Raw genomic sequence first — 26407 nt, 5'->3', positions numbered from 1 at the left:
CTTTTTACCCATCATTTCTTATTTTTGTCAGTGTGCACCTTCAAAAATCTTGATATTTTGATTAGTTATGTGTTTGGAAATTAATCAGCAATGCTCATTAGAATGTATATAGTAGAAGAGTAACAGGAACATGGAATGAGGCTGAAGTGTCCTCCCCCACCCTCACCATTCTTCTTTTTAAAGTTGTTATGGGACTTGAAACATACAAGTAGAGAATAAAATAATGAACCACCGTCCCAATGCACTTCCATTTATGTATCATCCAGTTTCAACAATCACCAAGTTCTGGCGAGATTGCTTCTTCTCTACCTCTCAACTCGCCCATCCCGCGGTCTCCCCAGAGTTTCAATAAAGTCAATCACAGGGCTAGTGCTGTAGTGTTGTGGGTAAAGTCACCTCCTGCAACACCAGCATCACCTGTCAGCAATGGTTCAAGTCTCAGCTGCTCCATTTCTTTCTTTGTTTTCAAACAGGCAGATTTAGACAGTGAGAGAGAGAGACAGAAAGGTCTTCCTTTCCTTTGGTTCACCCCCCAAATGGCTGCTACAGCCAGCACGCTGTGCTGATCCGAAGCCAGGAGCCAAGTATTTCCTCCTGGTCTCCCATGCAGGTACAGGGCCCAAGCACTTGGGCCATCCTCCACTGTACTCCCAGGCCACAGCAGAGAGCTGGACTGGAAGAGGGGCAACCGGGACAGAATCTGGCGCCCCGACCGGGACTAGAACCTGGGGTGCCGGCGCCAAAGGCGGAGGGTTACCCAAGTGAGAAATGGTGCTGGCCATGCTGCTCCATTTCTTATCCTGCTCCCTGCCAATGGCCTGGGAAAACAGTGCCTGGGTGGGCATTTGACCTAGCAGTTATAATGCTGATTAAGATACCTGCATCCCAGGGCTGGTGCTGTGGCGTGGTGGGTAAAGCCATGGCCTGCAGCACCGGCATCCCTTATGGGCACTGGCTCGAGTCCCAGCTGTGCCACTTCTGATCTAGCTCCATGAGAATGCCTGGAGAAGCAATAGAAAATGGCCCAAGTCTTTGGGCCTTTGCACCCATGTGGGAGACCCAGAAGAAGCTCCTAACTTCTGGCTTAGCCTCAGCCATTGCAGCACTCTGGAGAGTGAACCAGCAGATGGAAGAGCTCTCGGTCTCTCATCTTTCTCTGTATCTCTGACTTTCAAATACATAAACAAGAAAAAAATATTAAAAAAAAAACAAACCTGCATTCCATGTCAGAGTGTGTAGATTTGATACCCACAACCAGGACTCGAACCAGCACCCATATGGGATGCCAGCAGTGCACGCAGTGGCTCTACCCGCTATGCCACAGTGCCGGCCCCATCAATGTTTTGGTTTTTTTTTTTTTTTTTTTTTTTGACAGGCAGAGTGGACAGTGAGAGAGAGACAGAGAGAAAGGTCTTCCTTTTGCCATTGGTTCACCCTCCAATGGCTGCCGCGGCCGGCGCACTGTGGCCCGCGCACCGCACTGATCCGATGGCAGGAGCCAGGTACTTCTCCTGGTCTCCCATGGGGTGCAGGGCCCAAGCACTTGGGCCATCCTCCACTGCACTCCCTGGCCACAGCAGAGAGCTGGCCTGGAAGAGGGGCAACCGGGACAGAATCCGGCGCCCCGACCAGGACTAGGACCCGGTGTGCCAGCGCCGCAAGGTGGAGGATTAGCCTAGTGAGCCATGGCGCCGGCCGATCAATGTGTTTTTAATACAAATCATCTTGATGTTAAAAGATTGATATCTTACTAGGAATTATTACGGTATGTGATAACTTTTAGCGTTACAAATTTTATCATTATACCATATGTTTCTTTTTTTATGTGCTTTCCCAGTTAAGAAAATGAAACTCCTTGTAAAGATTTACCTAGATTTATCAGTGTTATTTACTTTATCTGTTTGAAAGGCAAGACAGACCCACAGAGACAGGGAGAGAGGGACCATCTGCTGGTTCACTCCCAAATACCTGCAATGGCGCCTTGGGGACGGGGAGGAGGTTCTAAAGCTGTGCACTGGAAACTCAGCGCAGGTCTCCTGGGTGGGTGGCAGGATCCATCACTGATCCATCCAGACCCTGAAAGTCTGCATTGGCAGGAAGCTGGAGTCAGGGGCCAGAGCGGAGCACTTAACCCAGGCACTCCAGGGTGGGAGGCAGGCATCCTGACCATCAGGCTGAATACCAACCCCTAAGGTTTACTAAGTTTTTAAAGTCATAAAGGTATTACTTTTTATTTTATATTTTTAAAAAAATTCTTAATTTTTATTTGTTCAAAAGGCAAAGAGAGAGAAAGAGAGAGAATGAATTTCCATCTACTAGTTCACTCCTCAAATGGCTGCAACAGCCAGGGCTGGCCCAGGCAGAAGCCAGGAGCTAGGAACTCAATCCAGGTCTCCTATGTGGGGGACAGGGAACAAATACGTGAGCCGTCACCTGCTGCCTCCCAGGGTGCTCCTTAGCAGGAAGCAGGAAGCAGGAGCCAGAAGCCAGGCCAGGACTCACAAACTCAGGCACTCTGATACAGGATGCAAGTGTCCCAACTACTGTGTCAAATGACGGCTGCTATTTTGTATTTTGAAAGCAGCTAAAAATTCTGAATGAAAATGTTAAGTGAAAAAGAGGGATAAACGCTTGGCTCAGTGGTTAAGTCACCATGTAGGGTACACACAACCCATATCTGAGTGTCTGGTTTGAGTCCTGACTGCTCTGCTTCCCACCCAGCTTCCTGCTAACGCACATCCTGGGAGGCAGCAGATGATGGCTTAAGTACATGGGTCCCAGACACTCGCATGGGAGACCCAGATGGAGTTGTGGGCTCCTGGCTTTGGCCTGACCATACCTGACTGTTGTGGGCATTTGAGGGAGAACCTGGGGATGGAAGATCTCCCATCTCTCTCACTCTGCCTTTCAAATAACATGAAACACTATTTTTTAAAGAAAAAGAGTAAACATCATAGTCTTTAAAAAGAAGTGAAAAAAGAATAGATTCAGTGTCTCCCTTTGATCTGATCACAAGTGGCCTCGCTTTAAAACAAAGATCCCTGTGGACCTCTTCTCAGTCCGTCGCTTTGAGAGGAGAACACGTTGTTGCCAGGCTGGCCACAGGCAGGGAATGTGCTTGCTGAGGTGGCCACAGGCCCATATGGAAGCCGCTTGTGGTGTAGAATGGAGATGGAAGAGGAAAGGGAAGAGGCAAACCCCGGCTTCCGGTCATTTGAAGATGTATATATTTTAAATAGACTTATCTATTTATGTATTTGAGAGGTATAATTACAGAGAAATGGAGAGACAGGGAGAGATCTTCCATCCTCTGGTTCACTCCCCAGATGGCTGAAACAGTCAGAGCCGGGCCTGTCCAAAGCCAGGAGCCAAGAGCTTCTTCTGGGTTTCCTTTGCAGGTGCAGGGGCCCAAGGACTTGGGCCATCTTCTGCTTTCCCAGGCCATAGCAGAGAGCTAGATCAGAAGAGGAGCGGCCGGGACTAGAACCGGCACCCATATGGGATGCTGACACCGCAGGCAGAGGCTTAACTTACTATATATGCCACAGTGCCAGCCCTGAAGACATTTTTTTAAAACCTTTTATTTTAGGAATACAAACTTCATACATTTCATAGTTACAACTTTAGGAACATGGCAATTCTTCCCACCAAACCCGCCCTCCCACATACTCCTCCACCCCACTTCCCCCTTTATCTCCTATTCCCACTTTTATTTTTTACTAACATCTGTTTTCAATGAACTTCATACACATATGACTAAGTCTATGTTAAGTAAAGAGTTCAACAAATAGTATGAGGGAAAAAAACTGTTTCTCAACAGTAAACAAGGGCTGTTCAAAGTCATTGTGAAGACACATTTGTAAAGGCAAGAAATCAGAACATCATTTACCAGTTTCTTAGTTGATCTGTAACTTTAATATTAAATGTATTGTAGTTGAGGCTGCATGTATATTCTTGTTCCTCTTTCACCACCACTTTTGGGGCAACGTTGGATAGATTTTTTTTAATAAACATTTTTATTTATTTAAAAGAGAAAGGATGAGGAGAAATATTCTGTCTGCTGGTTCACTCCCCACAACAGCCAGGGCCGGGCCAAGCTGAAGCCAGGAGCCTGGAACTCCACCCAGGTCTCCCACATGAGAGGCAGGGGCCCGAGCACTGGAGCTGCCTTCCCGGTTGCACATCATCTGGAAGTTAGATCGGAAATGGAGCCAGGAGTTAACCCCAGTGATTCTGCTATGGAATGTGGGTGTCCCAAGCAGCAATTTAGCTGCTATGCCAAATGTCCACCCTGAGTAAATTTGTTTTTTTTTTTTTTAAAGATTTATTTATTTATTTGAAAGAGTTACACAGAGAGAAGGAGAGGCAGAGAGAGAGAGAGAGAGAGAGAGGTCTTTCATCTGCTGGTTCACTCCCCAATTGGCTGCAGCAGCCGGAGCTGTGCCGATCCAAAGCCAGGAGCCAGGAGCTTCTTCTAGGTCTCCCACCCAGGTGCAGGGGCCCAAGCACTTGGGCCATCTTCTACTGGTTTCCCAGCCCACAGCAGAGAGCTGGATCGGAAGTGGAGCAGCTGGGACCCAAAATGGCACCCATATGGGATGCTGGTGCTGCAGGAGGCGGCTTTACCACACTACGCCACAGCACTGGCCCTGGTAAATTTGTTTTAAAAACAAAACAAAATTGAGTCTAAATGTTGTGCCGGCGCCGCGGCTCACTAGGCTAATCCTCCGCCTAGCGGCGCCAGCACACCGGGTTCTAGTCCCGGTCGGGGCGCCGGATTCTGTCCCGGTTACCCCTCTTCCAGGCCAGCTCTCTGCTGTGGCCAGGGAGTGCAGTGGAGGATGGCCCAGGTGCTTGGGCCCTGCACCCCATGGGAGACCAGGAAAAGCACCTGGCTCCTGGCTCCTGCCATCGGATCAGCGCAGTGCGCCGGCCGCAGCGCGCCGGCCGCAGCGCGCCGGCCACGGCGGCCATTGGAGGGTGAACCAACGGCAAAGGAAGACCTTTCTCTCTGTCTCTCTCTCTCACTGTCCACTCTGCCTGTCAAAAAAAAAAAAAAAATGTTGCTAATTTTTTAATTCTCTTAACCTATTAATAAATACTCTGTAACAGGTTATCTTTGAATTTAACCATAAGTTTTAGGTAAAAGATTCCACCTAAAAATATACAATGGTAATTTAAATAGTTTGTGGGGGAAAAGAAATTAGAAGATGAGGGGTTTTTTTTAAGTCTATGCATAGTTTTCTTATAATATTCATGTTCAATGAACTTTTTTTAAAAATACTTTATTTTATTTATTTGAAAGATGGAGTTACAGAGAGAGAGACAGGGAGAGAGGTCTTCCATCACTGGTTCACTTCCCAGATGGCTGCAATGGCTGTAGCTGCACCAATCCAAAGCCAGGAGCCAGGAGCTTCTTCTGGGTCTCCCACATGGGTGCAGGGGCCCAAGGACTTGGGCCTTCTTCTACTGCTATCCCAAGCCATAGCAGAGAGCTGGATCAGAAGAGGAAAAGCCGGGACTAGAATTGGTGCCCATATGGATGCTGGCGCTTCAGGCCAGGGCTTTAACCTGCTGCACCACAGCACCGGCCCCTCCATGAACTTTTTTAGTATCTTTGAGTTCCATGAGCTTTTGGGTTTTTAGAATAAATCCATAAAATTCCCCAAAGTGTTAAATACCAACTCTTCAAGGAGACTATGGGGTAAGAGTGGCAGACAATTAGATAATCAATGATCTGATACTTGGCACAAAAGAATAGCTTTCTAAGAAACATTTCTTGCTGTAAAGAAATCAACACACCAAATGGGAAAGTAGAAAAGATGTACATAGAAAAATTAGAACATTAAACATTAAATTAAAACATTCTAGTTAAAAAATTAGGACCAAAGACATGAAATTGGTGTTAGTAGTAATAAATGCTTTCAGAGAAGGATTTCAGTAACCCGTGGTTCTCAGAGAGGCTTCCTGGGCTGGGCTCTCCCGTGTGAATCAGAGCTGGGTTGGCCCAGGGAAGATGTTCTGGGAGGGAGGAGCCCCATGGGCAGGCGCCAAGAGACAGGCAGGTACCGTGTGGGTTTGGGGAACTGGGAACCTGCTGGGGTGGAACCGATGTTTGGGGCAGGCCCAGCAAGGCTGGAAGACATGGCAGGCACACGAGTACGGTGCCACACTTTATGCTAAGTGGAGTGGGGAGTCGCTGAAGGATTTCTAGATAGACATGCCAGGGTAAAATCTGGGACTTGAAAAGAACAGCCACGTGGCTTTGTGTGGATGGCCTGGCAGGGGGAGACAAGAGGCAGGCAGACATGAGCTTCTGAGCTCCTGAGCCAGAGAAGAGGGTGAGGATCCGATGTGTTTCCACTGAAAGAGAAATTCAGAGATCACCAGTGATTTCCCCTGGGATCAAATGATTGATAATGGGGTGGGCGTTTGGCGCAATGGTTAAGATGCCACTTGGGACACAGGCATGCCCTATCAGAGGGCCTGGGTTCGAGTCCCTGCTTTGCTTCTGATTTCAGCTTCCTGCGGGGAATAGGTGGTAGCTGAAGTACTTGATCTCTGCCATCCATGTGGGACATCTACATGGATTTCTCTCTCTGTCCCTGACTCTCTGCCTTTGAAATAAATAAATAAATAATGGTCAATGATGAAATATAACAGAATAATAGAAAATGAGTACCCATGTAAGATAGAGTAATACCCATTTTCCACTTAGCATACTCGTATTTTGTGTCCGTCCGTGTTTTGTGATATTACCTGATTGCCACTCTAATGAGGAGCAGGTTAGCAGCACCCAGCTTGTGTTGGAAGTAGACTGTGTGTATTTCCACAGTCCAGCCAGTGAGATAGGACTGCGCTCACCTTGTCCCTACTGAGCATGGGGAGGCACTGTGGCCCCAGGTCATGGGAGCATGCTCCCTTGTCATACCAGACTGTCCTGGGGGTGTGGTGGACCTCGTGAGAAAGCATAGAAAGCACAGAGAGGCACTGGACGCCGGGAGCCTGCGACCCTTCACCTGATGGCGCTTCCACTGTGGTGCGGCTGCGGGGCCTGGGAGCCCCGGGCACCTTCCTGGGCAGCTTCACTTAGGAGATGGCATTCTGCAGACTCCAAGGTCCTTTTCAGCTCTGTGGTTCTGTGCTTTTTGTAAATTAGACCCAGCACCAAAGATTTAATAGCATGGATTTCTAAATAGGCCGTGAGTCAGACTCAGGTTGAATTTCCTGGTGGCCATGACACTGAAGAATGACGCAGCAAACGGGCTTATCTGTGATTAGTTCGTGGGAAACTTGAGGCAGGGTTTTTCTTAATGCTGATTGTGTATCAAAGTTAGGTTGTTCAGGGAAATGATGTCTCCCCTTCCCGCAAATCACCCAAGAGACAGGTGAGTTGTAAGTGTGGTTTATTGGATGATACTCCTTTTGTGAATTTTGTAGGGACATGAAGTTTGGTCACTTCCCTATGCAGAACCATAAGCACCTTTTAATTTTTTTTTCAATTTTTCTTTAAAACAGACATACTACTATCATGAAGAGAAGGATTCATGACACTGATCATGCCATGGGGAAAGAAGGGTGTAATGTCATTTACATGGTATGATCCGTGAAGCAATATTGATAACTTCTGTCTATGAATATGACATCTGCACAGTTTTTATACTTTATACTAACTTCTACAAGTAAGAGAAAACAAGTGATGTTTGTCTTTCTGAGGCTGGTTTATTTCACTTACATGATGGTCTCTAGTTTCATGTATTCTGTTGCAAATGTCAGGAATTCATTCTTTTTTATGGCTGAGTAAGATTCCATTGTGTATATATACCACATTTTATTTATCCATTCATCAGTTGATGGACCTCTAAGTTGATTCCATACCTTTGCTATTGTGAATGAGCTGCAGTAAGCATTGGTTAGAAGCATAGATTCTAAACTCACATCTGCTCAGATTCGAATCCAAACTCTGCCACTTGATAGCTGTGTGGCCTTGGGCTTGTTACCAAACCTTCCTGTGCATTAGTCAAATTCTTCATCAGGTTGTTATGGGGATTAAATGTGTTTATTACACGTAAAGTGCTTAGAATACCACCTACCATACACATTTGGCAGAGTAGTATAATTATTGGGTAAGGCAAAAGAACACATGTTGACGTAGGAAGGGACCCTGACATATAGTTTTGAGGTCAAATTTGTGTGGACCCAATATATCTACTTTGAGACTAAAGTATTTTGGCAATTTTTTGCCATTGGTCCCATTGAATTCCAAAGCCACAAAAATGGCACTGTTCCAATCAGTGCTCCATTGTGTTTGCATTTTACTGAAGAGGAACGCGTTTTTCTGTGTGGGGTACACACAGTGTCCCACAGTGAATGGACGTGCAGGAAGAGGAGGGGTAGAGGCGGAAGGAACGGCGGAAGTGAATCTTGCGATTTTAGTAGGCAATGAATATTCACCTGAAGGGTGTTTACTGGAAGAAAAGTTCTGCTGTAGTTCCAGGAGCTGAAACATCAAGTTCAGCAGAAGGAGTGAGTCAGCGTTTCAGCAACTAGTCCCGTTTCCAAGCTTCCTTTTGGTTAAGGAGTTCAGGTTGGTCTTCGGCTCAGAGTTAATGATTTACCTCACATTATCTCAAATAAGCTTCAGCAACTTCTCTGTCATGCTTGATGACCCAAGCTGTGACCAGCTCTCCACAACAGAAACCAAGAGGGAGGGGCACCGACAGTGGGTCCTTTTGTGGCCCCACCCTTCCTGCATCCCCTTGCCCTGTTGGTGAATGATCTTTCTGCCCGGGTTGGGGGTTGTCCTGAAATCTGTCTGCCCCGCAGGCTGAGAGGGAGCCGTCTTTGTAGGGCTCACGAGAAGCAGGCGTGAAGCTTCTTCCGTCTGGAGGATCTCAAGCCATGAAAAGGTCTTTTCATCCTCCCTCTGGGTGATCCAGAGCTGGGAACCGCGGCTGTTTGGAAAACTGAGCCGAGCTCTACTTCCTTCCCCTTCGGGCAGTGCAGGCAGAGCCGAGTTCCTGCCCTGTACAATAGTGGAGGGCACAGCTGTTTGTCTCCTTGGTGCAGAGCCCACCAGCTGCCCACGTGCCAGACTGTGCCCCGCAGCTGGGTTGGAGCCGAGGGAAGCTGGCCACTGCTCCCTGGGCTTGAAAGGTTTGGGATAATCTTTCATGTGTTGTTTTAATAGGTTGGGTCTGTATACCAGGTAAAACTCCTCAATAATGAGGGTACTCGGAAATGATAAAGACAATAATGAGTGTGTATGTGTTTTTCTTTTTTGTTACAAAGATTAGATCTCTCTTATCTCTCCTTCTAAGCTTTAATTCCAATTATGTTTGTAACCAAATAAAGGCAGTTGGTTAAACTGTGGTTTGGGCTAAGACTGATAATAGCTGCCATTTAGAAACTGATGCACTTGCTGAATTATGCTATCTTGTGCTGAAAGTAATTGGCTCACAGGACAATGCCTGAAGGCTTGGGCTGTGCCTCTCAGCATCCTATGTGAGCACCAGTTCAGTTCCCAGCTGTTCCATTTCCGGTCCAGCTCCCTGCTGTTATGCCTGGGAAAGCAGTGGAAGATGTCCCAAGTTCTTGGGTCCCTGCCGTTCATGTGAGAGACCCAGATGAAGTTGCAGCCTCCTGTCTTTGACCTGGCCCAAGCCCAGACATTGTGCTTATTTGGGGCATAAATAAGTAGATGGAAGACATCCTCTCTGTCTCTCGCCCTCTCTCCCTCTTTGTTTCTCTCTCTTTCCTCACCTCCCTCCCTCTCTTCCTTCCTCTCTCTCCCTCCCTCCCTATCGCTCCCCCCATCTTTGTTTCTTCCTCTCTTTCTGCAACTCTGCCTTTCAAATAAATAAGTATTTTTTTTAAAATGTGCCCATGTCAAAATGCATTTCTACCTCAGACATACCATTTTATAGAACATATGTAAAGCTTCACAGATTGGGACAGAATCCAGCGCCCCAACCGGGACAGAATCCGGCTCCCCGACCGGGACTAGAACCCGGTGTGCCGGCGCCGCAAGGCAGAGGATTAGCCTATTGAGCCATGGCGCCGGCCTATATTCTATTTTGAATACTGACAGTAGTGATGTAAACTAAATATTTGTGATGCTGAAACCCTACCCTGTAGTAAGATGGTATTAAAAAATGGGGCTTTGGGAGGTGATTCGGCCATGAGAGTGGAACGCTGCTGGATAGGGTGACTGCACATAGAAAAGAAACCCCGCAGGTGGCCATGGCTCAAGTATCTGATCCCTGCCACCCACATGAGAGACCCAGTTGGGTTCATAGCTCCTGGCTTTGGCCGGATCCTGCCCAGGCTGTAGGTGGCATTTGGGGAGTGAATCAATGTATAGATCTGTGTGTATGGCTACCTCTGAAATAAATGAATCAATACATAATTAAAAACCTATTTAAAAAGAGACTTGGGAGAGCTAGCTGATCCCTCCCACCGTGTGGACCCTGTAAGAAGGCGCTGCAAAAAGGAGCCCTCACCAGACGCGGGATCTGCCACCAGCCCGACCTTGGGCTTCCCAAACCCCAGGGCTGCAGGAAATACAGCCGTGTTGTTTATGAGTCCCCGGTCCGTCATAACGCTTCTGCTCAGCCTGAATGGACCAAGTCACATCACTTGATCGTCTCACTGTTCGTGGCTAGGGAGACCATGCCTTTCTCAGCTCACTGGTAAGGGAGGCTCATCATCATCAGCATGCCTCTCTAATTAGACAGAAACCTGTGACACGAGAACACTTGCTGGATAAAAGTTGATGATGCTCAGTCAGTGTTTGAATGAACGAATGAGTGAGCACAATTCTGAATGAACGAATGAGTGAGCACAATTCTGATGGGCTGTAACATCAGAGCATGAACTTGGATACAAAAGCATTTCCACCAATTGAACTTGGGTCTCTGGTACATACTATATGATTGCAGGTTCCTTCTCTTCTCATCTTCCCAAAGCAGGAGGCACCATCGCCATGGCTCTGATGTGCTGTTAAGTTTCATCTTATTCTCCATGGATCTCGTGCTTCCTCCCCTACAGGCTGTAGGCTCCTCCATTAGCAGCTGTGCCTTTCCCACCCCCAGGTCACCTCCTCAAGCTGGACTCCTAACTCAGTGTCTACACTGACTCTCTGGAAACTCAGATGAAACTGAGCAGAAATTTCAGATTCCATTTTAAGATTCTGTTACAAATGGGTATATTTACTTTTTTAAATCTGATCTTAATTTAATTCAGGCTGCTTTAACAAAATGTCATATACTGGGTTGCTTATAAACAAAAGAAATTAATTTGTTTTCATGGCTTGGGAGGCTAGAAGTGTTGTTAAGGGAGCCAGCATGGCTGGGTTCTCCTGAGGGCCCTCTTCCAGGTTGCAAGCTGCTGACTTCTTGTGTCTTCACCTAAGTCTCTTGTGATTCTTAAAAGGCAGGAATGCCATTCCAGAGGGCTCCACCCTCACAACCTAACCACCTCCCAACAACATCCCAGTGCAAGGTAGGGTTGCAGCATGTGAATGTGAGGGGAACACAGATGATCCGTCCAGAACACCTGCTCATTATCTTGCACTGCTCTGATTTGGAGGAATTATCTATACCCTAATAGCAAAGTTTTTTTTTTAGACAGAGGTCTTCATCTGCCATTTCATTCCCCAAATGGCCGCAGTGACTGGGGTTGGGCCAGGCTGAAGCCAGGAGCCAAGAACTTCTTCCTGGTCCCATTTGGTTGCAGGGGCCCAAGCACTTGGGGCATCTTCCTCTGTTTTCCTAGGTGCATTAACAGGGAGCTAGATCAGAAGTGGAGCAGCTGGGACCAAAACCAGCAACCATAGGGGATGATGGTGCTGCAGGTGGCAGCTCACCCAAAATAACACAGCACAGGCCCAATAGCTGAGTCTTGCATAGCACAGTGTTTGGTCCATGGCGGGCACTATTCTAAGTACTCCACAGATATTAACTTGTTTAATCTTCATAATAACTCTGTGAGGTAGGTACAGTTACTCCCTTCATAATAACTCTGAGGTAGATACAGTTGCTCCTATTTTACCAGATGATTATACTGAGTTCTCTTAACTCACTTTGGCAAGTGTCAGAGCTGGGATTTGAACACATGTTGCACAGCTCCAGTGTGTATGTGTTTGACCACAGTGTTGAGTACCTCTCACATACTGTGGTAATAGGAGGTGTATCTTCTTAGGAAGGCCTGGTATGAATTTTAGCAACTCTACTTGCTATGTGGCCTTGGAGAAGTTGCCCTTATGTCTAGTGTCTTCCTTGAACATGAGGACAACTCATCTGACCTTGTTTTGCATTCACGTGACATTCAGTATAATTTGGCCCTTTTTAATTAAAAGTTAATTTTTATTTGGGGGCTGGCACTTTGGTGTGCCAAAGTGGCGACTGCAGTGTTGGCATCCCACATGGGCTCTGGTTTGAGTTCCAGCTGCTCCTCTTCCGATCCAACTCTCTGCTATGGCCTGGGAAAGCAGTAAAAGATGGCCCAAGCCCTTGGGCTCCTGCACCTGCATGGGAGACCTGCAAGAGGCTCCTGGCTCCTGGCTTCAGATCAGTGTAGCTCCAGTCATTGCGGTGATCTGGGGAGTCAACCAGTGGATGGGGGACCTCTCTCTCTCTCTGTGCCTCTGACTCTCTGTAACTCTGCCTTTCAAATAAATAAATAAATCTTAAAAATAATTTTTATTTGAAAGGCAGAACAACAGAGAAACACACAGACACAAACACATGCATATGTACACACACACACACACACAGACAAGAGACAGAGTGAGCTTCTAGCTGCTGGTTCATTCCCCAAATGGCCACTATGGCCAGAACTGGACCCCAAAAGGCAGCCCTGCATTTACTGTCCATCCCTGCTTCCACCAGCCCCTGGCAACCACTAATCTACTTTTTTGTCTCTGTGGGTTTGCTTATTCTAGGCACATGTGCTAGATGGAATTATTATGTGGCCTTTCATGCCCGTCTTCCTTCACTTAGCATCATGTTTTCAAGGTTCTTCCATGTTGTAGCATGTATCATTATGCTACATTCCTTTTTGTTGCTGAAAATCACATTTTTAGTTTGCTTATCATTGATTAACATTTGGGTTGTTTCCAATTTTTAAAAACTGTGGGTAATTCTGCTATAGGCATTGGTTTACAAATTTTTATGTGGACGTATAAATGTCATTATAGCTTTGGTTTGTGTTTCTTTAATGATTAGTGATGCTGAATATCTTTTCCTATATTCATTGGCCATCTTTGGAGAAATGTCTATTCAAGTTCTATTTGAAGTTCAAATATTTAATAATATTTCATTATTAGAGAGGCAGAGAGAGACATAAATAGAGAACTTCTGTTCACTGTTTCACTTCCCAAATGCCCACAACTTCCAGGGGGCCAAAGTCGGGGCTGGAAACTCAATCCAGGTCCTCCATTGTAGGCATCAGTAGTCCAGTAACTTGAGCCATCACTGCTGCCTCCTAGGGTCTGCATTATCAGGAACCTAAAGTTAGGAACCGGAGCTGGGAAAAGAATCCAAGTACTCCAAAATGGGATGCACACTTACCCACTAGACCAAAAGTCTGCTCCCTTTGCCCATTTTGAATTAGGTTACTTGTAGTTATACTGTTGAATCGTTAGAGTCTCTATACTAGACCACTATCAGATACATGATTTATTAATATTCTGTCCCATGCTACAGTATGTCTTTTTACTTTTTTTGATAGTGTTTTTAGAAGTACAGACTTTTTAATTTTGAACAAGTTCAGTTTGCCTTTTTTTTTTCCCCCGGGGGGGGGGGGAGTGGGGTGGTTGAATTTTAGGTATCATAAGAAACCATTGCCAAGTTCAATCACAAAAATTTACACCTTTGCTTCCTCCAGTTTTATAGTTTTAGCTCTTACATGTAGGACTCTGATACATTTTGAACTAATTTATAGATATGGGGTGAGGTAGGGGTCACATCCAGTTTTGCTAGAAATAGTCGGTTTTCTCAGTGGCACAATGCCAGGGTAGACATAATTGAAGCAATGGTTGCTGGGACTTAGGAGAAGGATAAAGCTCACAGGGCAGACACTGAGTGGCTCTGATTAGGAACAATATGGTAGGCAAAAGTGATGCAGGCCACAGGAGGGCCTGGCTGGCCCTGTGACCAAGTGAATACAGGTCCCTGCAGCCTGGCATTGTCAAGAGGATTTGGGCATTAGAAGAAATGTGGCTGCTACAATGGAGGTGAAAGTTTAGCTCAAGGGCTGGTGCTGTGGTGCAGTGGGTTAACGCCCTGGCCTGAAGCGCCGGCATCCCATATGGTTTCCAGTTCCAGACCTGGCTGCTCCTCTTTCCATCCAGCTCTCTGCTGTGGCCTGGGGAAGCAGTGGAGGATGGCCCAAGTACTTGGGCCCCTGCACACATGTGAGAGACCCAGAAGAAGCTCCTGGCTCCTGGCTTTGGATCAGCGCAGCTCTGGCAGTTGCGGCCAATTGTGAACAATTGGCTGGAAGACCTCTCTGTCTCTCTGTCTCTGTCTCTGTCTCTCTGTCTCTGTCTCTCTCTCTCTCTCTCTCTCTGCCTCTCCTCTCTCTGTGTAACTCTGACTTTCAGATAAATAAATCTTTAAAAAAAAAAAAAGTTTAGCTCACTGTCTAAAGTTTAAGAAGAGACAAATTACAGTGAGAGGTGAGATAAGACACATGGCAGTCTCTTGAAAAAAGTCCCTGTGTGTCTCCGATACTCCACACAGGTCTTTAAGAGAACCCAGGCCTCAGTTCATCCTTTTTCTAGGCTCATCTGCATCTCCTGCCTCAGAAGGAGCAGGAGACAGAGGCCCTTCTTGGATCCTTAGGATCCTCTTCTAGAAATGTCTCTTTGACCGTGAGGTCCCACTTCGCCCTAGCCACCCTGCCCTGTGTCCTGGGTCAGCTCCATCCAAGGACTCGGGTGTGTGGACTCTCCTCTGGTGTGTTTTGGGGGTTGGTTTTGGCGGTAGCTCAGAGACAGAGGGAAGTGAGACCACTGCATCCATTCGCCTTGCTCCATCCTCCCTGCAGGCTGTCTGTCTTTCAGCCCCTGGCAGGCCCCCTGCACAGCCCTCTCTGAGGCCTCTTCCTGTTCCCTCCCTGCCCTCAGGGCTGCCCTCAGGGCTGCCCACCATTAGTCCTGGGGTAAGACCCTTCCCTTGAGGGCTCCTTTCACTTCTTTCTTAGCTCCCAGTGAGTCAGCCACTTCCCCTGTTCTCCTGTTCTTGCTTTCTCTGAGGACCTGAGACCCCTCCTCCCAGGCAGGCATCTCTATGCCGCACAGGCCAGCCCTGAAGCCTTTCATTGTAGAGCGGTTCTGTGAAGTGCACTGGTTCTGTGGTTGAAGGGCCAGGAGTCAGCTCCTGCAGGCACTGGAGAATTCAGACTGAAGGGGATGAAATTCCTAGCTTCTAGCAGCTCCCATTCTAACAGGTGACAGACAAGAAACGAAGAGGTATGGGTGGAATTCAGACAGTTTGTGGGAATTGGATTAAAAGATAAGTTTATTCTGGTGCAAAAAATATTTAAAATCCCTGAATGTAAAGGATCTTCAGAAATGTCATGAAAGATGTATATTATGAAAAACCTATATATGGATTTCAAAATTAATTGCTACTTTAAAGAAATGATTGTATTTACTTGAAAGGCAGAGAGAAAGAGAAAGAATGCCCCCATCTCTTGGTTTACTTCTCAAATGCCTGTTAACATCTGGGGCAGGGTTAGGCTGAAGCCAGGAGCCAGGAACTCCATCCAGGTCTCCCACATGAGAAGGGACCCAGCTACCATCTGCTGCCTCTCAGGGTATGCGTTAGCAGGAAGCTGGAGTAAGGAGCCGGGGTCAAACCCAGGTCCTCCCTTGTAAGACAAGGGGTTACTGACCAGTTCCTAACCATCATGCCAAAGCCCTTCCCCAAAATCAACTCTTAAAAGAAGGCAAGCAGAATAGATTTGTGAATTACTCTGCTGGGTGCCACCCACCCTGCCCCACCCCATTGTAGAAATGGATTCCCTTACTGTTTCCTTGCAAAAAGTAAAATTTCTGGGGCAGGCATTTGGCTTTGCTGTTAAGACCCTGGTTGGGACACCCCCATCTTATTTTGGAGTACATGGGTTCTAGGTCCTCCTCCATTCTCAATTCCATTTTCCTGCTAATGCAGACCCTGGGAGGCAGCCCACTCAAGTAGTTGAGTGAGAGAACTGGAGGGAGTTGTCTGCCCCTGGCTTCAGCCTGGCCCAGCCCCCAGCTGTTACGGGCATCTGGAGAGTGAACCAGCAGATGAGAGATCTTTGTTTCTCCATCTCTCTGCCTTTCAAATAAATGAATAAAAAAATTGTATAGTCATGGTTGCTGAAAACCAAGGATTTTTTTAAAAAAGCAAAATTTCCTTTCTGTTTGTTTAAGCAAGGCACCTGGGATATTGTTGTGGGAGAAGCTAGTGTTTCCTGCACAACCTGGAGATTCCCAAGAGACAGAAAAGGCTGAGTGTCAGCATCCGTAAGATGGAGAGGGCAGAATAAGGGGCCTCCTCTTCCCCATTTCGGTACTAAGAAAGCAGTTAGTCTTTCAACACTGAAGGAGACCAAGTGCTTGCCACATTTGTGCCTCCCGCAATCCCCCAGTGGCTGCTGGTTCACCCCTGGGGAAGTCCCAAGCTAGCCCTGGGGCTCAGCCACCACAGGGCTCCCCCAGCCCCTCGCAGAGCAAACATTACCCTGTGCTTCCCTGCCTTGCTCCTGCTCCACCAGCCTTCTACATACAACACGATTGAAACCCTAGCTTGTGCCACCAGCTTCAAAGTCGTCCTTGTTGCTCTTTCTTCAAGTTCCAAAACTTAGCTGATGGGACTCATACAGCTACCTGCTGCTTCATTTTGTCATCACTTAGGTGCCTATGTTAGGACTCCCTGGTGGATTAAATTCCTCAGATACACTCATACGTATGTATAAGTTATACAAAATGTACTACAGAGCCTAGTGCATAAACAGTGGCTAAGAAATATTGATCAGGCCGGCGCTGCGGCTCACTAGGCTAATCCTCCGCCTTGCGGCGCCGGCGCACCGGGTTCTAGTCCCAGTCGGGGTGCCGGATTCTGTCCCGGTTGCCCCTCTTCCAGGCCAGCTCTCTGCTGTGGCCAGGGAGTGCAATGGAGGATGGCCCAAGTACTAAGGCCCTGCACCCCATGGGAGACCAGGAGAAGCACCTGGCTCCTGCCTTCGGATCAGCGCGGTGCGCCGGCCACAGCGCACCGGCCGCGGCGGCCATTGGAGGGTGAACCAATGGCAAAGGAAGACCTTTCTCTCTGTCTCTCTCTCACTGTCCACTCTGCCTGTCAAAAAAAAAAAAAAAAAAAAAAGAAAGAAATATTGATCAAATGTTGAATTGGTTTTATATTGCTGCATAACAAATTAACACAAACTCAGCAGCTGAGAGGCCAGTGCTGTGGCCCAGCAACTTAAGGTGCCTGTCATGCCAGCATTCCATAAAAGCACTGGTTCAAGTCACAGCTGCCCCACTTCCCATCCAGGGAAGTGCTTGGGCCCCTGCCATCCACATGGGAGACATGGATGGAGTTCCAGGCTCCTGGCTTTGGCCTGGCCCAGCCTCAATCATTTTGGCCATTTGGGGGAGTGAACCAATGGATGAAAGATTCTCTCTGTCTCTCTGGTTCTCTCTCCCTAACTCTGCCTTCCAAATGAATCAATCAATCTTTAAAAGAAAAATAGTAACAGCAGCTAAAAGCAGCCTGTATTTTCATTGTCATTTCCCTGGGTTAGGAGCCTGGACAAGGCTTGGCTGGGCCCTCTGGTCAGAGTGTGGGTGGGGTTGCAGTTTCATCTGACACCTGGAGTCCTCTTCCAAGCCCTGGTGGTGGTGGTGGTTGGAATTCACTTCCTGGCAGCTGCAGACCTCTGACCTCTGGATGCCCTGTAGAGGGCTCACCAATTAGGACAGACTTGCCCAGGATAATCTCCCTTTTGAGTATCTCCAAGTCAACTCATTAAGGAGTAATTGCACCTGCAAAAATCCAGTCACCTGCCAAGTACTGTAACCTAATCAAAGGAGTGAGCTTGATCCTGTTCCCAGGTTCTGCCCACTCTGCAAGAGGCCATTACACAGGGCAAGTGCACCAGGGGCTGGGATCCAGGAGTCCTCTTAAAATTCTTATGACCACAAAGATTTGGGGGTGAACACTTTGGTAAAATGTGGCAGATTTGATTATATCACATGACCCAAACTTGCTACAAAATAGTAGGGACAAACCCTCAAGTTGATTATTATTTGAAAGGAATTTGGAGGAAGACTTTTCTGGTTGGTTGAAAATGTTGGTTTTAGAGGCTGGCTCAGTGGCACAGTGGGTTAAGCCATACCCTGAGGCACCAGCATCCCATATGGACACTTGTTTGAGTCTCAGCTGCTCCACTTCTGATCCAGCTCCCTGCTAACGTGCCTGGGAAAGCAGCAGAAGATGGCCCACATCCTTGGGCCCCTGTACGTACATGGGAGACCTGAAAGAAGCTCCTGGCTCCTGGCTTCAGCCTGGCCCAGTCCCAGTTGTTGCCATTGTGGGAGTGAACCAAAGGGTGGAAGATTTTCTCTCTCTCTCTCTCTCTCTCTCTCTCTCTCTCTCTCTTGCTAAGTCTGCTTTTTTTTTTTTTTTTTTTTTTTTTTTTTTTTGACAGGCAGAGTGGACAGTGAGAGACAGAGAGAAAGGTCTTCCTTTACTGTTGGTTCACCCCCACAATGGCTGCTGCGGCTGGTGCACTTCGGCCTGCGCACCACGCTGATCCGAAGCCAGGAGCCAGGTGCTTCTCCTGCTCTCCCATGCGGGTGCAGGGCCCAAGCACTTGGGCCATCCTCCACTGCACTTCCAGGCCACAGCAGAGAGCTGGACTGGGAGAGGGGCACCGGGACTAGAATCCGGGGTGCCAGCGCCACAGGCGGAAGATTAGCCTATTGAGCCGCGGCGCTGGCCTAAGTCTGCCTTTCAAATAAATAAATAATCTTTAAGAAAGAAAATGTTGATTTTAAACCATTTTAGTTAAGTTGTAAGTCTATGTGGTTTAAAGTTCATTTCATAAAGTTAGTTTCAGTTCATTTAATTTAAAAACAATAACACAAAATTACCCTCCATAAGTGACAGACTTGAGTTTGTTAATAGCTGGGGGGACAGAGTGAGTATCTGTCTAAAACTGCATAGGTGGAAGAACATGAAGAATTAAGGGTTGGGTGTTTGGCAGCAGGGGTTAAGACACCCACAGCAGAGTGCCTGGGTTAGAGTTCCAGCTTCGCCTCTGATTCCAGCTTCCTGTTATGCATCCTGGGAGGCAGTGATGGCCCCTGCCACCCACGTGGAAGACCCAGAGTGAGTTACAGGCTCCTGGCTTTGGGCTGACCTAGCCCTGGCTATTGCAGGCATCTGATAGATGTCTGGAAGGATTTTGTCATCTGTGGAGAGGCTCATGCCTTCAGCAGGGCTTGTAAATGCGACCATAGAGGAGTCTTTAGTCTCATAATGAACCCACGTGACAGTCTGGCTTCCCTCTTGGAATTCTACCCAGTGTTTTAGTCAAGTATATCCACCGGTCAGCAGTGACGTGATGCCAGGAGAATTCCTAGGTCACCCTATGCGGGGACAGCCACCGTGACATAGCCGTCTTTACAGTATGCTTGTGTGGCACGAGGTTCACTGGAGGAGAGAGGACAGAAAGACAATTCTGTAATTCAGTTATTGGGGAAACATTTCACCCCCTTGGGAAACTGTGGATGAACTGGCCGGGACCAAACGTGATAGATTGAGCAGATGAAAACAGAGGGTGGGGCCGGCACCGAGGCTCACTAGGCTAATCCTCCGCCTCGAGGCGCCAGCACACAGGGTTCTAGTCCCGGTCGGGGCGCTGGATTCTGTCCCGGTTGCCCCTCTTCCAGGCCAGCTCTCTGTTGTGGCCAGGGAGTGCAGTGGAGGATGGCCCAAGTGCTTGGGCCCTACACCCCATGGGAGACCAGGAGAAGTACCTGGCTCCTGCCATCGGATCAGCGTGGTGCACCGGCTGCAGCGGCCATTGGAGGGTGAACCAATGGCAAAGGAAGACCTTTCTCTCTGTCTCTCTCTCTCACTGTCCACTCTGCCTGTCAAAAAAAAAAAAAAAAAAAAAAAAAAAAAAAACAGAGGTTGGTAAGTTAAAGGTGATTTCTCCTGGGAAGTTGCAAGCTTTAAACATGGGATTTTCCCACTGGAATATTGAAGGGGTCCCACGAACACGTGTTCCACGGCTGCTCCCAGGCACCCTGTGGCTCAGAGCTGAACTATGTTTGTATGCATTCTTCCCAGTTTGGTATGGAAGGGCGGGGCTGGGCAACGTGGGAGCAAAGTCAGGTGCGGGCGGTTTTGCTTTCCTTTGCCCCTTGCTGTCTCTCTGTGCTTTGCTGGCACCCGGTCCTGGGATCAGGGGCGGGGGCAGAGATTCACAGGAAGACTGAGCATGGGAGGAAAGTCCCCAAGCTCCAATTGACCCCTGGGGAATTTGGCTGAGGGGACAGGCAGTAAATACACTAAATTAGTGTACCCTCTGCGGAAAGGCCTGTTGCTAGTGAGGAGCACACGAGCAGTTTTCCAAGTGTGCTCATCAGACAACAAAGTGTGCTCATCAAACAACACGGTACCTCGAGTAGGGCTGCAAGTCTTAGAACCGGCAAGGCTTCCTCTCATCTCTGCGATGTTAATGATGTCTCTTGCAAGAGGATTTCATTGGTTTGTTGAAGCACAAAACTACAGGCTTGCAGTTTTTATTTCGTTCTTTATGGTAATCACAAACCTTTTTCAGACACTTTGTTTAAACAGAATGATGAAATCCTCTTGAGTCGTGTCAGAGTAGTTATTACGTATGCTGATTGGTGAGCCCCTCACTACAGACGCTGTCCAGCGTGTGCCGCCCTGGACAGGCCGCGTGCAGGACTGACTCCTGATGAAGAACAAGCAGGAAACTCCCAGGTGCTGATGGAGCTGCAGACACAGAAATGTGTCATTTGTCTTTCACAGGGAGTAAGCAGCGCTTACTGTCCTACAGAAGAGGGGATAGTGCCATCACCAACGGGTGCTTCTATTTTTCCTAGCAAAGTGAGGTCTGATGCAAATTAGGGTTCAGATGAAGCCGGTTGTATAGCTTCAAGCAGGAAACCTACATGGCTTGTGGGCATTTCCTTTTGGGAATGGCAACCGTCCCTTACCTTCCACATGACCCGTGCCAGGCTCCTGAGCCTCTGACTGAGCTGGGCATCCCTCCTGCTCAGCTCTCTCTCTCTCTCTCTCTCTCTCTCTCTCTCTGCGTCTGCTTCCCCACTGTCCTTTCTTGCCTTCCCTCCATTTCCACCGTCGGTGCTCACATCTGAACTTGTGACTCCACGTTCCCAGCCAGCTGGGCCCATCAGAGCCTCCTGTGCTTGCTTCCTCCAACACTGCTTTGGATCACATCACCTCCCTGCTCAGAACCCTGCAAAGATTCCGTATTTCCCATGGCATCGCACCTAGGCTTCTTGAATTCCAAGGCCTTGCCAGGTGAGATTAATCTCATCTTTCAACCTTCCACTTTACTTATTTTGCTGACCACTGTCATGCCCCCTGTGCCAGTGGTCACTTGGGCACCTTTCTTCAGGCTCTGCCCCTCACTTGGAGTGTCGTCCCCTAACCTTGTCTTCTTAAATTCAAGGCTAGTCCTGCCTTCTTCCTGTGGCCTTCTGTCTGCACACCCTCACTGATCTCCTCCTCTTTGAACTCTTAAAGGAGTACAAATGTCTACTACACACTTTAGCAGCTAATTAGATGCCTGCCTCCACCCCAGTGGTTGTTTTATAGACCAGTCTATAAGCTTCTAGAAGGCGAAATAAACTTTATATTCTCTATCACATCGTGAGTACATGGTAAGTGCTCTATAGAAGATGTTTTGTTTCTTCTCTGTCAGCAGAATTCTTATTTTCAAATTATGCTGTCAAGTATGTGTATAGTGATAGTACCAAGTAAATGTTTTTAATATAAATGATTGCTTCAAAATTGATTATTGGTTAGATAAATATAAGAGTTTTGTCACCTGTAATACTTGTGTTTTTTTTTTAAAGATTTATTTGAAAGGCAGTGTTAGTTTCAAGAGAGGAAAGACAGAGAGAGGTCTTCCATACACTAATTCACTCCCCAAATGGCCTCAAGGACTGGGGCTGGGCCAGGCCAAAGCCAGGAGCTAGGAGCTTCTTCTGGGTCTCCCATGTGGGTGGCAGGGACCCAAGGGCTTGGGCCATCTTCCACCACCACTTTCCCAGACTATTAGCAGGGAGCTGGATCAGAAGTGGAGTAGCTAGAACTTGAAATGGTGCCCATATGTGATGTGGGCTCTGCAGGCATAGGCTTAACCTGCTGTGCCACAGCACTGGCCCCTGTAATACTTGCTTACAATGAAAGAAAGGAAGAAAAAAAAAAAGCCCAGAGCTAGGGTACCTGCACATCAACTCTTAATTCAAATGGCATGCCCTTAACAAAGCGTTTTATACATAGGTTCTTCGCAAGTGATAGCTATCCTTGTATGCCCCCTGCATCCCATTCATACCTCTAAATGACAGTGTCCTCTTGCATTGTCTTCAGACATCTGTCTTGCTTCCTTTTTTTTTTTTTTTTTTTTTTTGACAGGCAGAGTGGACAGTGAGAGAGAGAGAGACAGAGAGAAAGGTCTTCCTTTGCCATTGGTTCACCCTCCAATGGCCGCCGCGGCCAGCGTGATGCGGCCGGCGCACCGCGCTGATCCGATGGCAGGAGCCAGGAGCCAGGTGCTTTTCCTGGTCTCCCATGGGGTGCAGGGCCCAAGCACCTGGGCCATCCTCCACTGCACTCCCGGGCCACAGCAGAGGGCTGGCCTGGAAGAGGGGCAACTGGGACAGAATCCAGCGCCCCGACCGGGACTAGAACCCGGTGTGCCGGCGCCGCTAGGCGGAGGATTAGCCTAGTGAGCCGCGGCGCCGGCCTGTCTTGCTTCCTTTTAATTTACCCCAAACTGTGGTGAAATCCTTGATTTTAGGGCCTCTGTTTTTAAACACTGAATCTACACAGCTGTCCGCCAATTAATGTTTGCTGAATGAGTAAGTGAAACATGTCACATGCTGCAACATGAATGAAACTTGAGGGCATTGTGTCAATGAAATAAGCCAACCACCAGATGACCAATGCAGTACACTTATATGAGGTACTGAAAATAGTCCAACTCAGGGAGAGAGAAAGTAGAATGCTGGGGGCAGGGAGGAATGTAGAGCTTCTTCATAGATATAGAGTGTTCATTTTGGAACATGAGAAAGTTCTAGAGATCCTTCGTACAGCAATGTGAATATAGTTAACAATACACAAATTGTTAAAGTGGGATGTGCATTTGGCCTCGCTGTCAAGATGCATATCCCACATCAGACTGCCCTGAATTTGATTCCTGAGTCAGGCTTCCAAATCCAGCTTCCTACCAGTGCAGACCTGGGAGGCAGCAAGTGATGGCTCAAGGTGTTGGGTCTCTGCCACCCTGCTTGGAGACCTAGCTCGAGTTTCCAGCTCCTGGCTCCAGTCCTGGCCCAGCCCCAGCTTTTATAAGCATTTGAGGAGTGAAAAAAAAAATGGGTAGGTTCAGATGGTAAATTTTATGTTCTATGCTTCTGCCACTGTTTTAAAAGGAGACAAAAAAAAAAGAGTGTTTTACCTCATGCACTCACCATCATCAAGTTATGCCCACACATTGGTATGAGTCAGTAGGAGCTTAATAATTGTTTCTAATACTGGTGATCATAATGAAAGAGATAGGAGAGTTTTTCTTTTCTGCTTTGCATCACCTCAAAGACTTGAATAATGGAGGTCTAATGGTTGTGTGACTTGAAGAGAAGAACTTTAACAAAAGCAGGTTGCCAAGTACTGAAAACTTCTCATAAAACAGATGCAAACTAGAAACCAACAGAGTGAGTGTTATGATAGTTTATAATTATTGAGTTACATTTATTGATGAATGTAGGTGTCAATTATTTGGGTATTAAAGGTTGGACGTAATGTTTACTCTTTCTATTTTTATGTTACGTGTTTGCCCACAAATTTTGTCATTTTACTTGGGATATTTATTTATTTAAAAAGCATAAGTGCATAAAGGCTGGAGTTAAAACAAAAACTCACCACTGAAGTCCAATGACCATGTACACCGGAGGAAGAAAATCAAAACTAAAATATCCTCCCAGCTCTATCTGCTTCTGGCCTCCTACAACCAGGTTTTCACATAATTTCCTGCAAGCAGGGTGACTTTCCCCGAACCGTCTACTAGCTCCTCTGCTGTCCTTTCAGCAGTTCTGGTTCAGTGTCTCACACCCAGCCAAAAGGGCACACCTCTTTAACTCTTTCAACTGTTGAATCAAACACACCCTTATTAAACGTGCTTTTCACATAAACAGTCAGTATCTGTCATTCACCTCTGGCTCTCTGGGAGAGAGCAGTGCCGCCCGAAGGTGAGCCGGGGAGTTAAACCCAGGAGGTTGGAGGAGGAGGGCAAGAACGGGCTCTTTGGAGACGGAAGAAGACTGACCCCGGTAATGCACGCACTGCTACATTGTCCTTCTCATATTCTCTTGCTGTATCCATAGAAACCAAAAAGGAAGCAAAGTCATGGTAAGAGACTGACATTTTGTTCTCTCTTCATTGCTTAAGTCTTTGTTTAGAACTTACATAGTAGTAGTGATAGTATCAGTAACATCAATTAGCTTCACAGTGTGTTCATTGTTTAGATCTGGCAAATTCTTTTGCCTTAAGAATCGTAAGCATTGTGAATAGAAGGAATATGGTAGGAAGCTGAGGATCCTTGCAGATGCTGGCTTGATGTGGAAGTGAAAACGACTGTGACCTGGTCTGCTGCTATCTGCTCTTTCTCAGGGTCTTTAAAATGTAGCAGGTGATCATTGGCACACTACTCCTGTTAAACACATTCGAGTTTGTTCCATCGGCAATCTAGCAATGTCTATTTTATAGACCTCTTTCCTGCTGTGTGCTATAAAGAACTTAGTTCATCCTTTTCTTCCCTGGGCGAAAAACACCTTTTCTCCCAGCCCGGTTTTGAAATCTCGATGGCAAGCTGCACTCCAGCCCCTTGGGTGAAGACCAGTGGGGCAGTGCTGTTTTGAGAGTTAGGGCTGACTTTCATTTCTCTTTGTGGCAGAAGTTCGCACTCTGTTACACATTCTTCTGAAATGTGGGTTATCGTTCCAATGCGTTCCCCAGTGGGTGTTGGCCGCCTGCTGCCTCCTGGGCCTGTCCCCGCCGCGAGTCATTATGTGTTGCACAGACTTTCCCCAAACGAGATTTATTAGGACACAGACATTTATGGGAACGCCTCGCCTTCGGACAGCCCTGACATTCAAGAGGTGCTAGTGATTAAAATAGGTGAAGAGAAAAAAGCAATCTTGTAAACTTTTAAGAAAAAGGAGTTTATGTAAGACCCATTAAACTTTGCTTCACTGGCTTGGTCACAGAGGCGTAACTATGAAGCCCAGAGTAAGGGGCAGGCGTTACTGCTGCCCTGGTCCCTGAAGGCTTTAACACTTTCCTCCACATCTGACATTCTAGACACCATGCTTGGTAACTAGGCAGATAGCCTTCACCCAAGGTCTGAGCTTTTGATGTCCTCCAAGAAATCTTTTTTTTTTTTTTTTTTTTTTTTGACAGGCAGAGTGGACAGTGAGAGAGAGAGAAACAGAGAGAAAGGTCTTCCTTTTGCCGTTGGTTCACCCTCCAATGGCTGCTGTAGCCAGCGCACCACGCTGATCCGATGGCAGGAGCCAGGTGCTTCTCCTGGTCTCCCATGGGGTGCAGGGCCCAAGCACTTGGGCCATCCTCCACTGCACTCCCTGGCCACAGCAGAGAGCTGGCCTGGAAGAGGGGCAACCGGGACAGAATCCAGCGCCCCGGCTGGGACTAGAACCCGGGGTTCCGGCGCTGCAAGGCGGAGGATTAGCCTAGTGAGCTGTGGCGCCGGCCCATTTTTTTCTTTTTTTTTTTTTTCCCCAAGAAATCTTAACAACGAATACCTTGTGTACAACAACAACAACAACAACAACAATGCATTTTTGAACTGATTTGCCAAATAGATTTAGAAAAAAAAAGTCAAACTTCTAGGATTGAAAGTCTCATGATTGTGAACCTACAGAAAGCATTTTAAATTTAGTAAGTAAAATTTCTTGTATTTTGGCCAACCATTTTTATTGAGGCCTAACTGTATCTAAAATATCTTAAAGGTACCAAGTAGATGAATTGAAGCCTAGCCCATGTAGGTTGGTGAGTAAGCCTGGGTGCGGTGGGCAGTGCTGCAGGGAGAGCTATGCCAGCCATGCTGACCA

At 47.3% G+C, this 26407-nt stretch overlaps 1 protein-coding gene across 3 annotated transcripts in view; it reads left to right on the top strand.

Moving 5' to 3' along the window:
- CRYBG1 (crystallin beta-gamma domain containing 1) overlaps positions 1 to 26407 on the top strand; it is a 205088-nt gene that overhangs the window by 112887 nt on the left and 65794 nt on the right. The window contains exon 1 of one of the 3 annotated variants that reach the window (XM_070073738.2): positions 24509 to 24686. The exons of the other annotated variants lie outside the window; for them this stretch is intronic. Within the exon in view, the coding sequence (XP_069929839.2) occupies positions 24684 to 24686 (3 nt within the window). The 5' untranslated portion in view covers positions 24509 to 24683. Of the gene's footprint in view, positions 1 to 24508; positions 24687 to 26407 lie in introns of those variants that run through there. 3 annotated transcript variants of the gene reach the window in all.

This window comes from Oryctolagus cuniculus, chromosome 5, assembly GCF_051225735.1.
Source record: "Oryctolagus cuniculus isolate XC-2025 breed Fujian yellow rabbit chromosome 5, ASM5122573v1, whole genome shotgun sequence".
In the NCBI taxonomy this organism is placed as follows: Eukaryota; Metazoa; Chordata; class Mammalia; order Lagomorpha; family Leporidae; genus Oryctolagus; species Oryctolagus cuniculus.
Note: the sequence above shows the minus strand (reverse complement) of the source record. Positions and strands in the feature narration are given on the sequence as shown.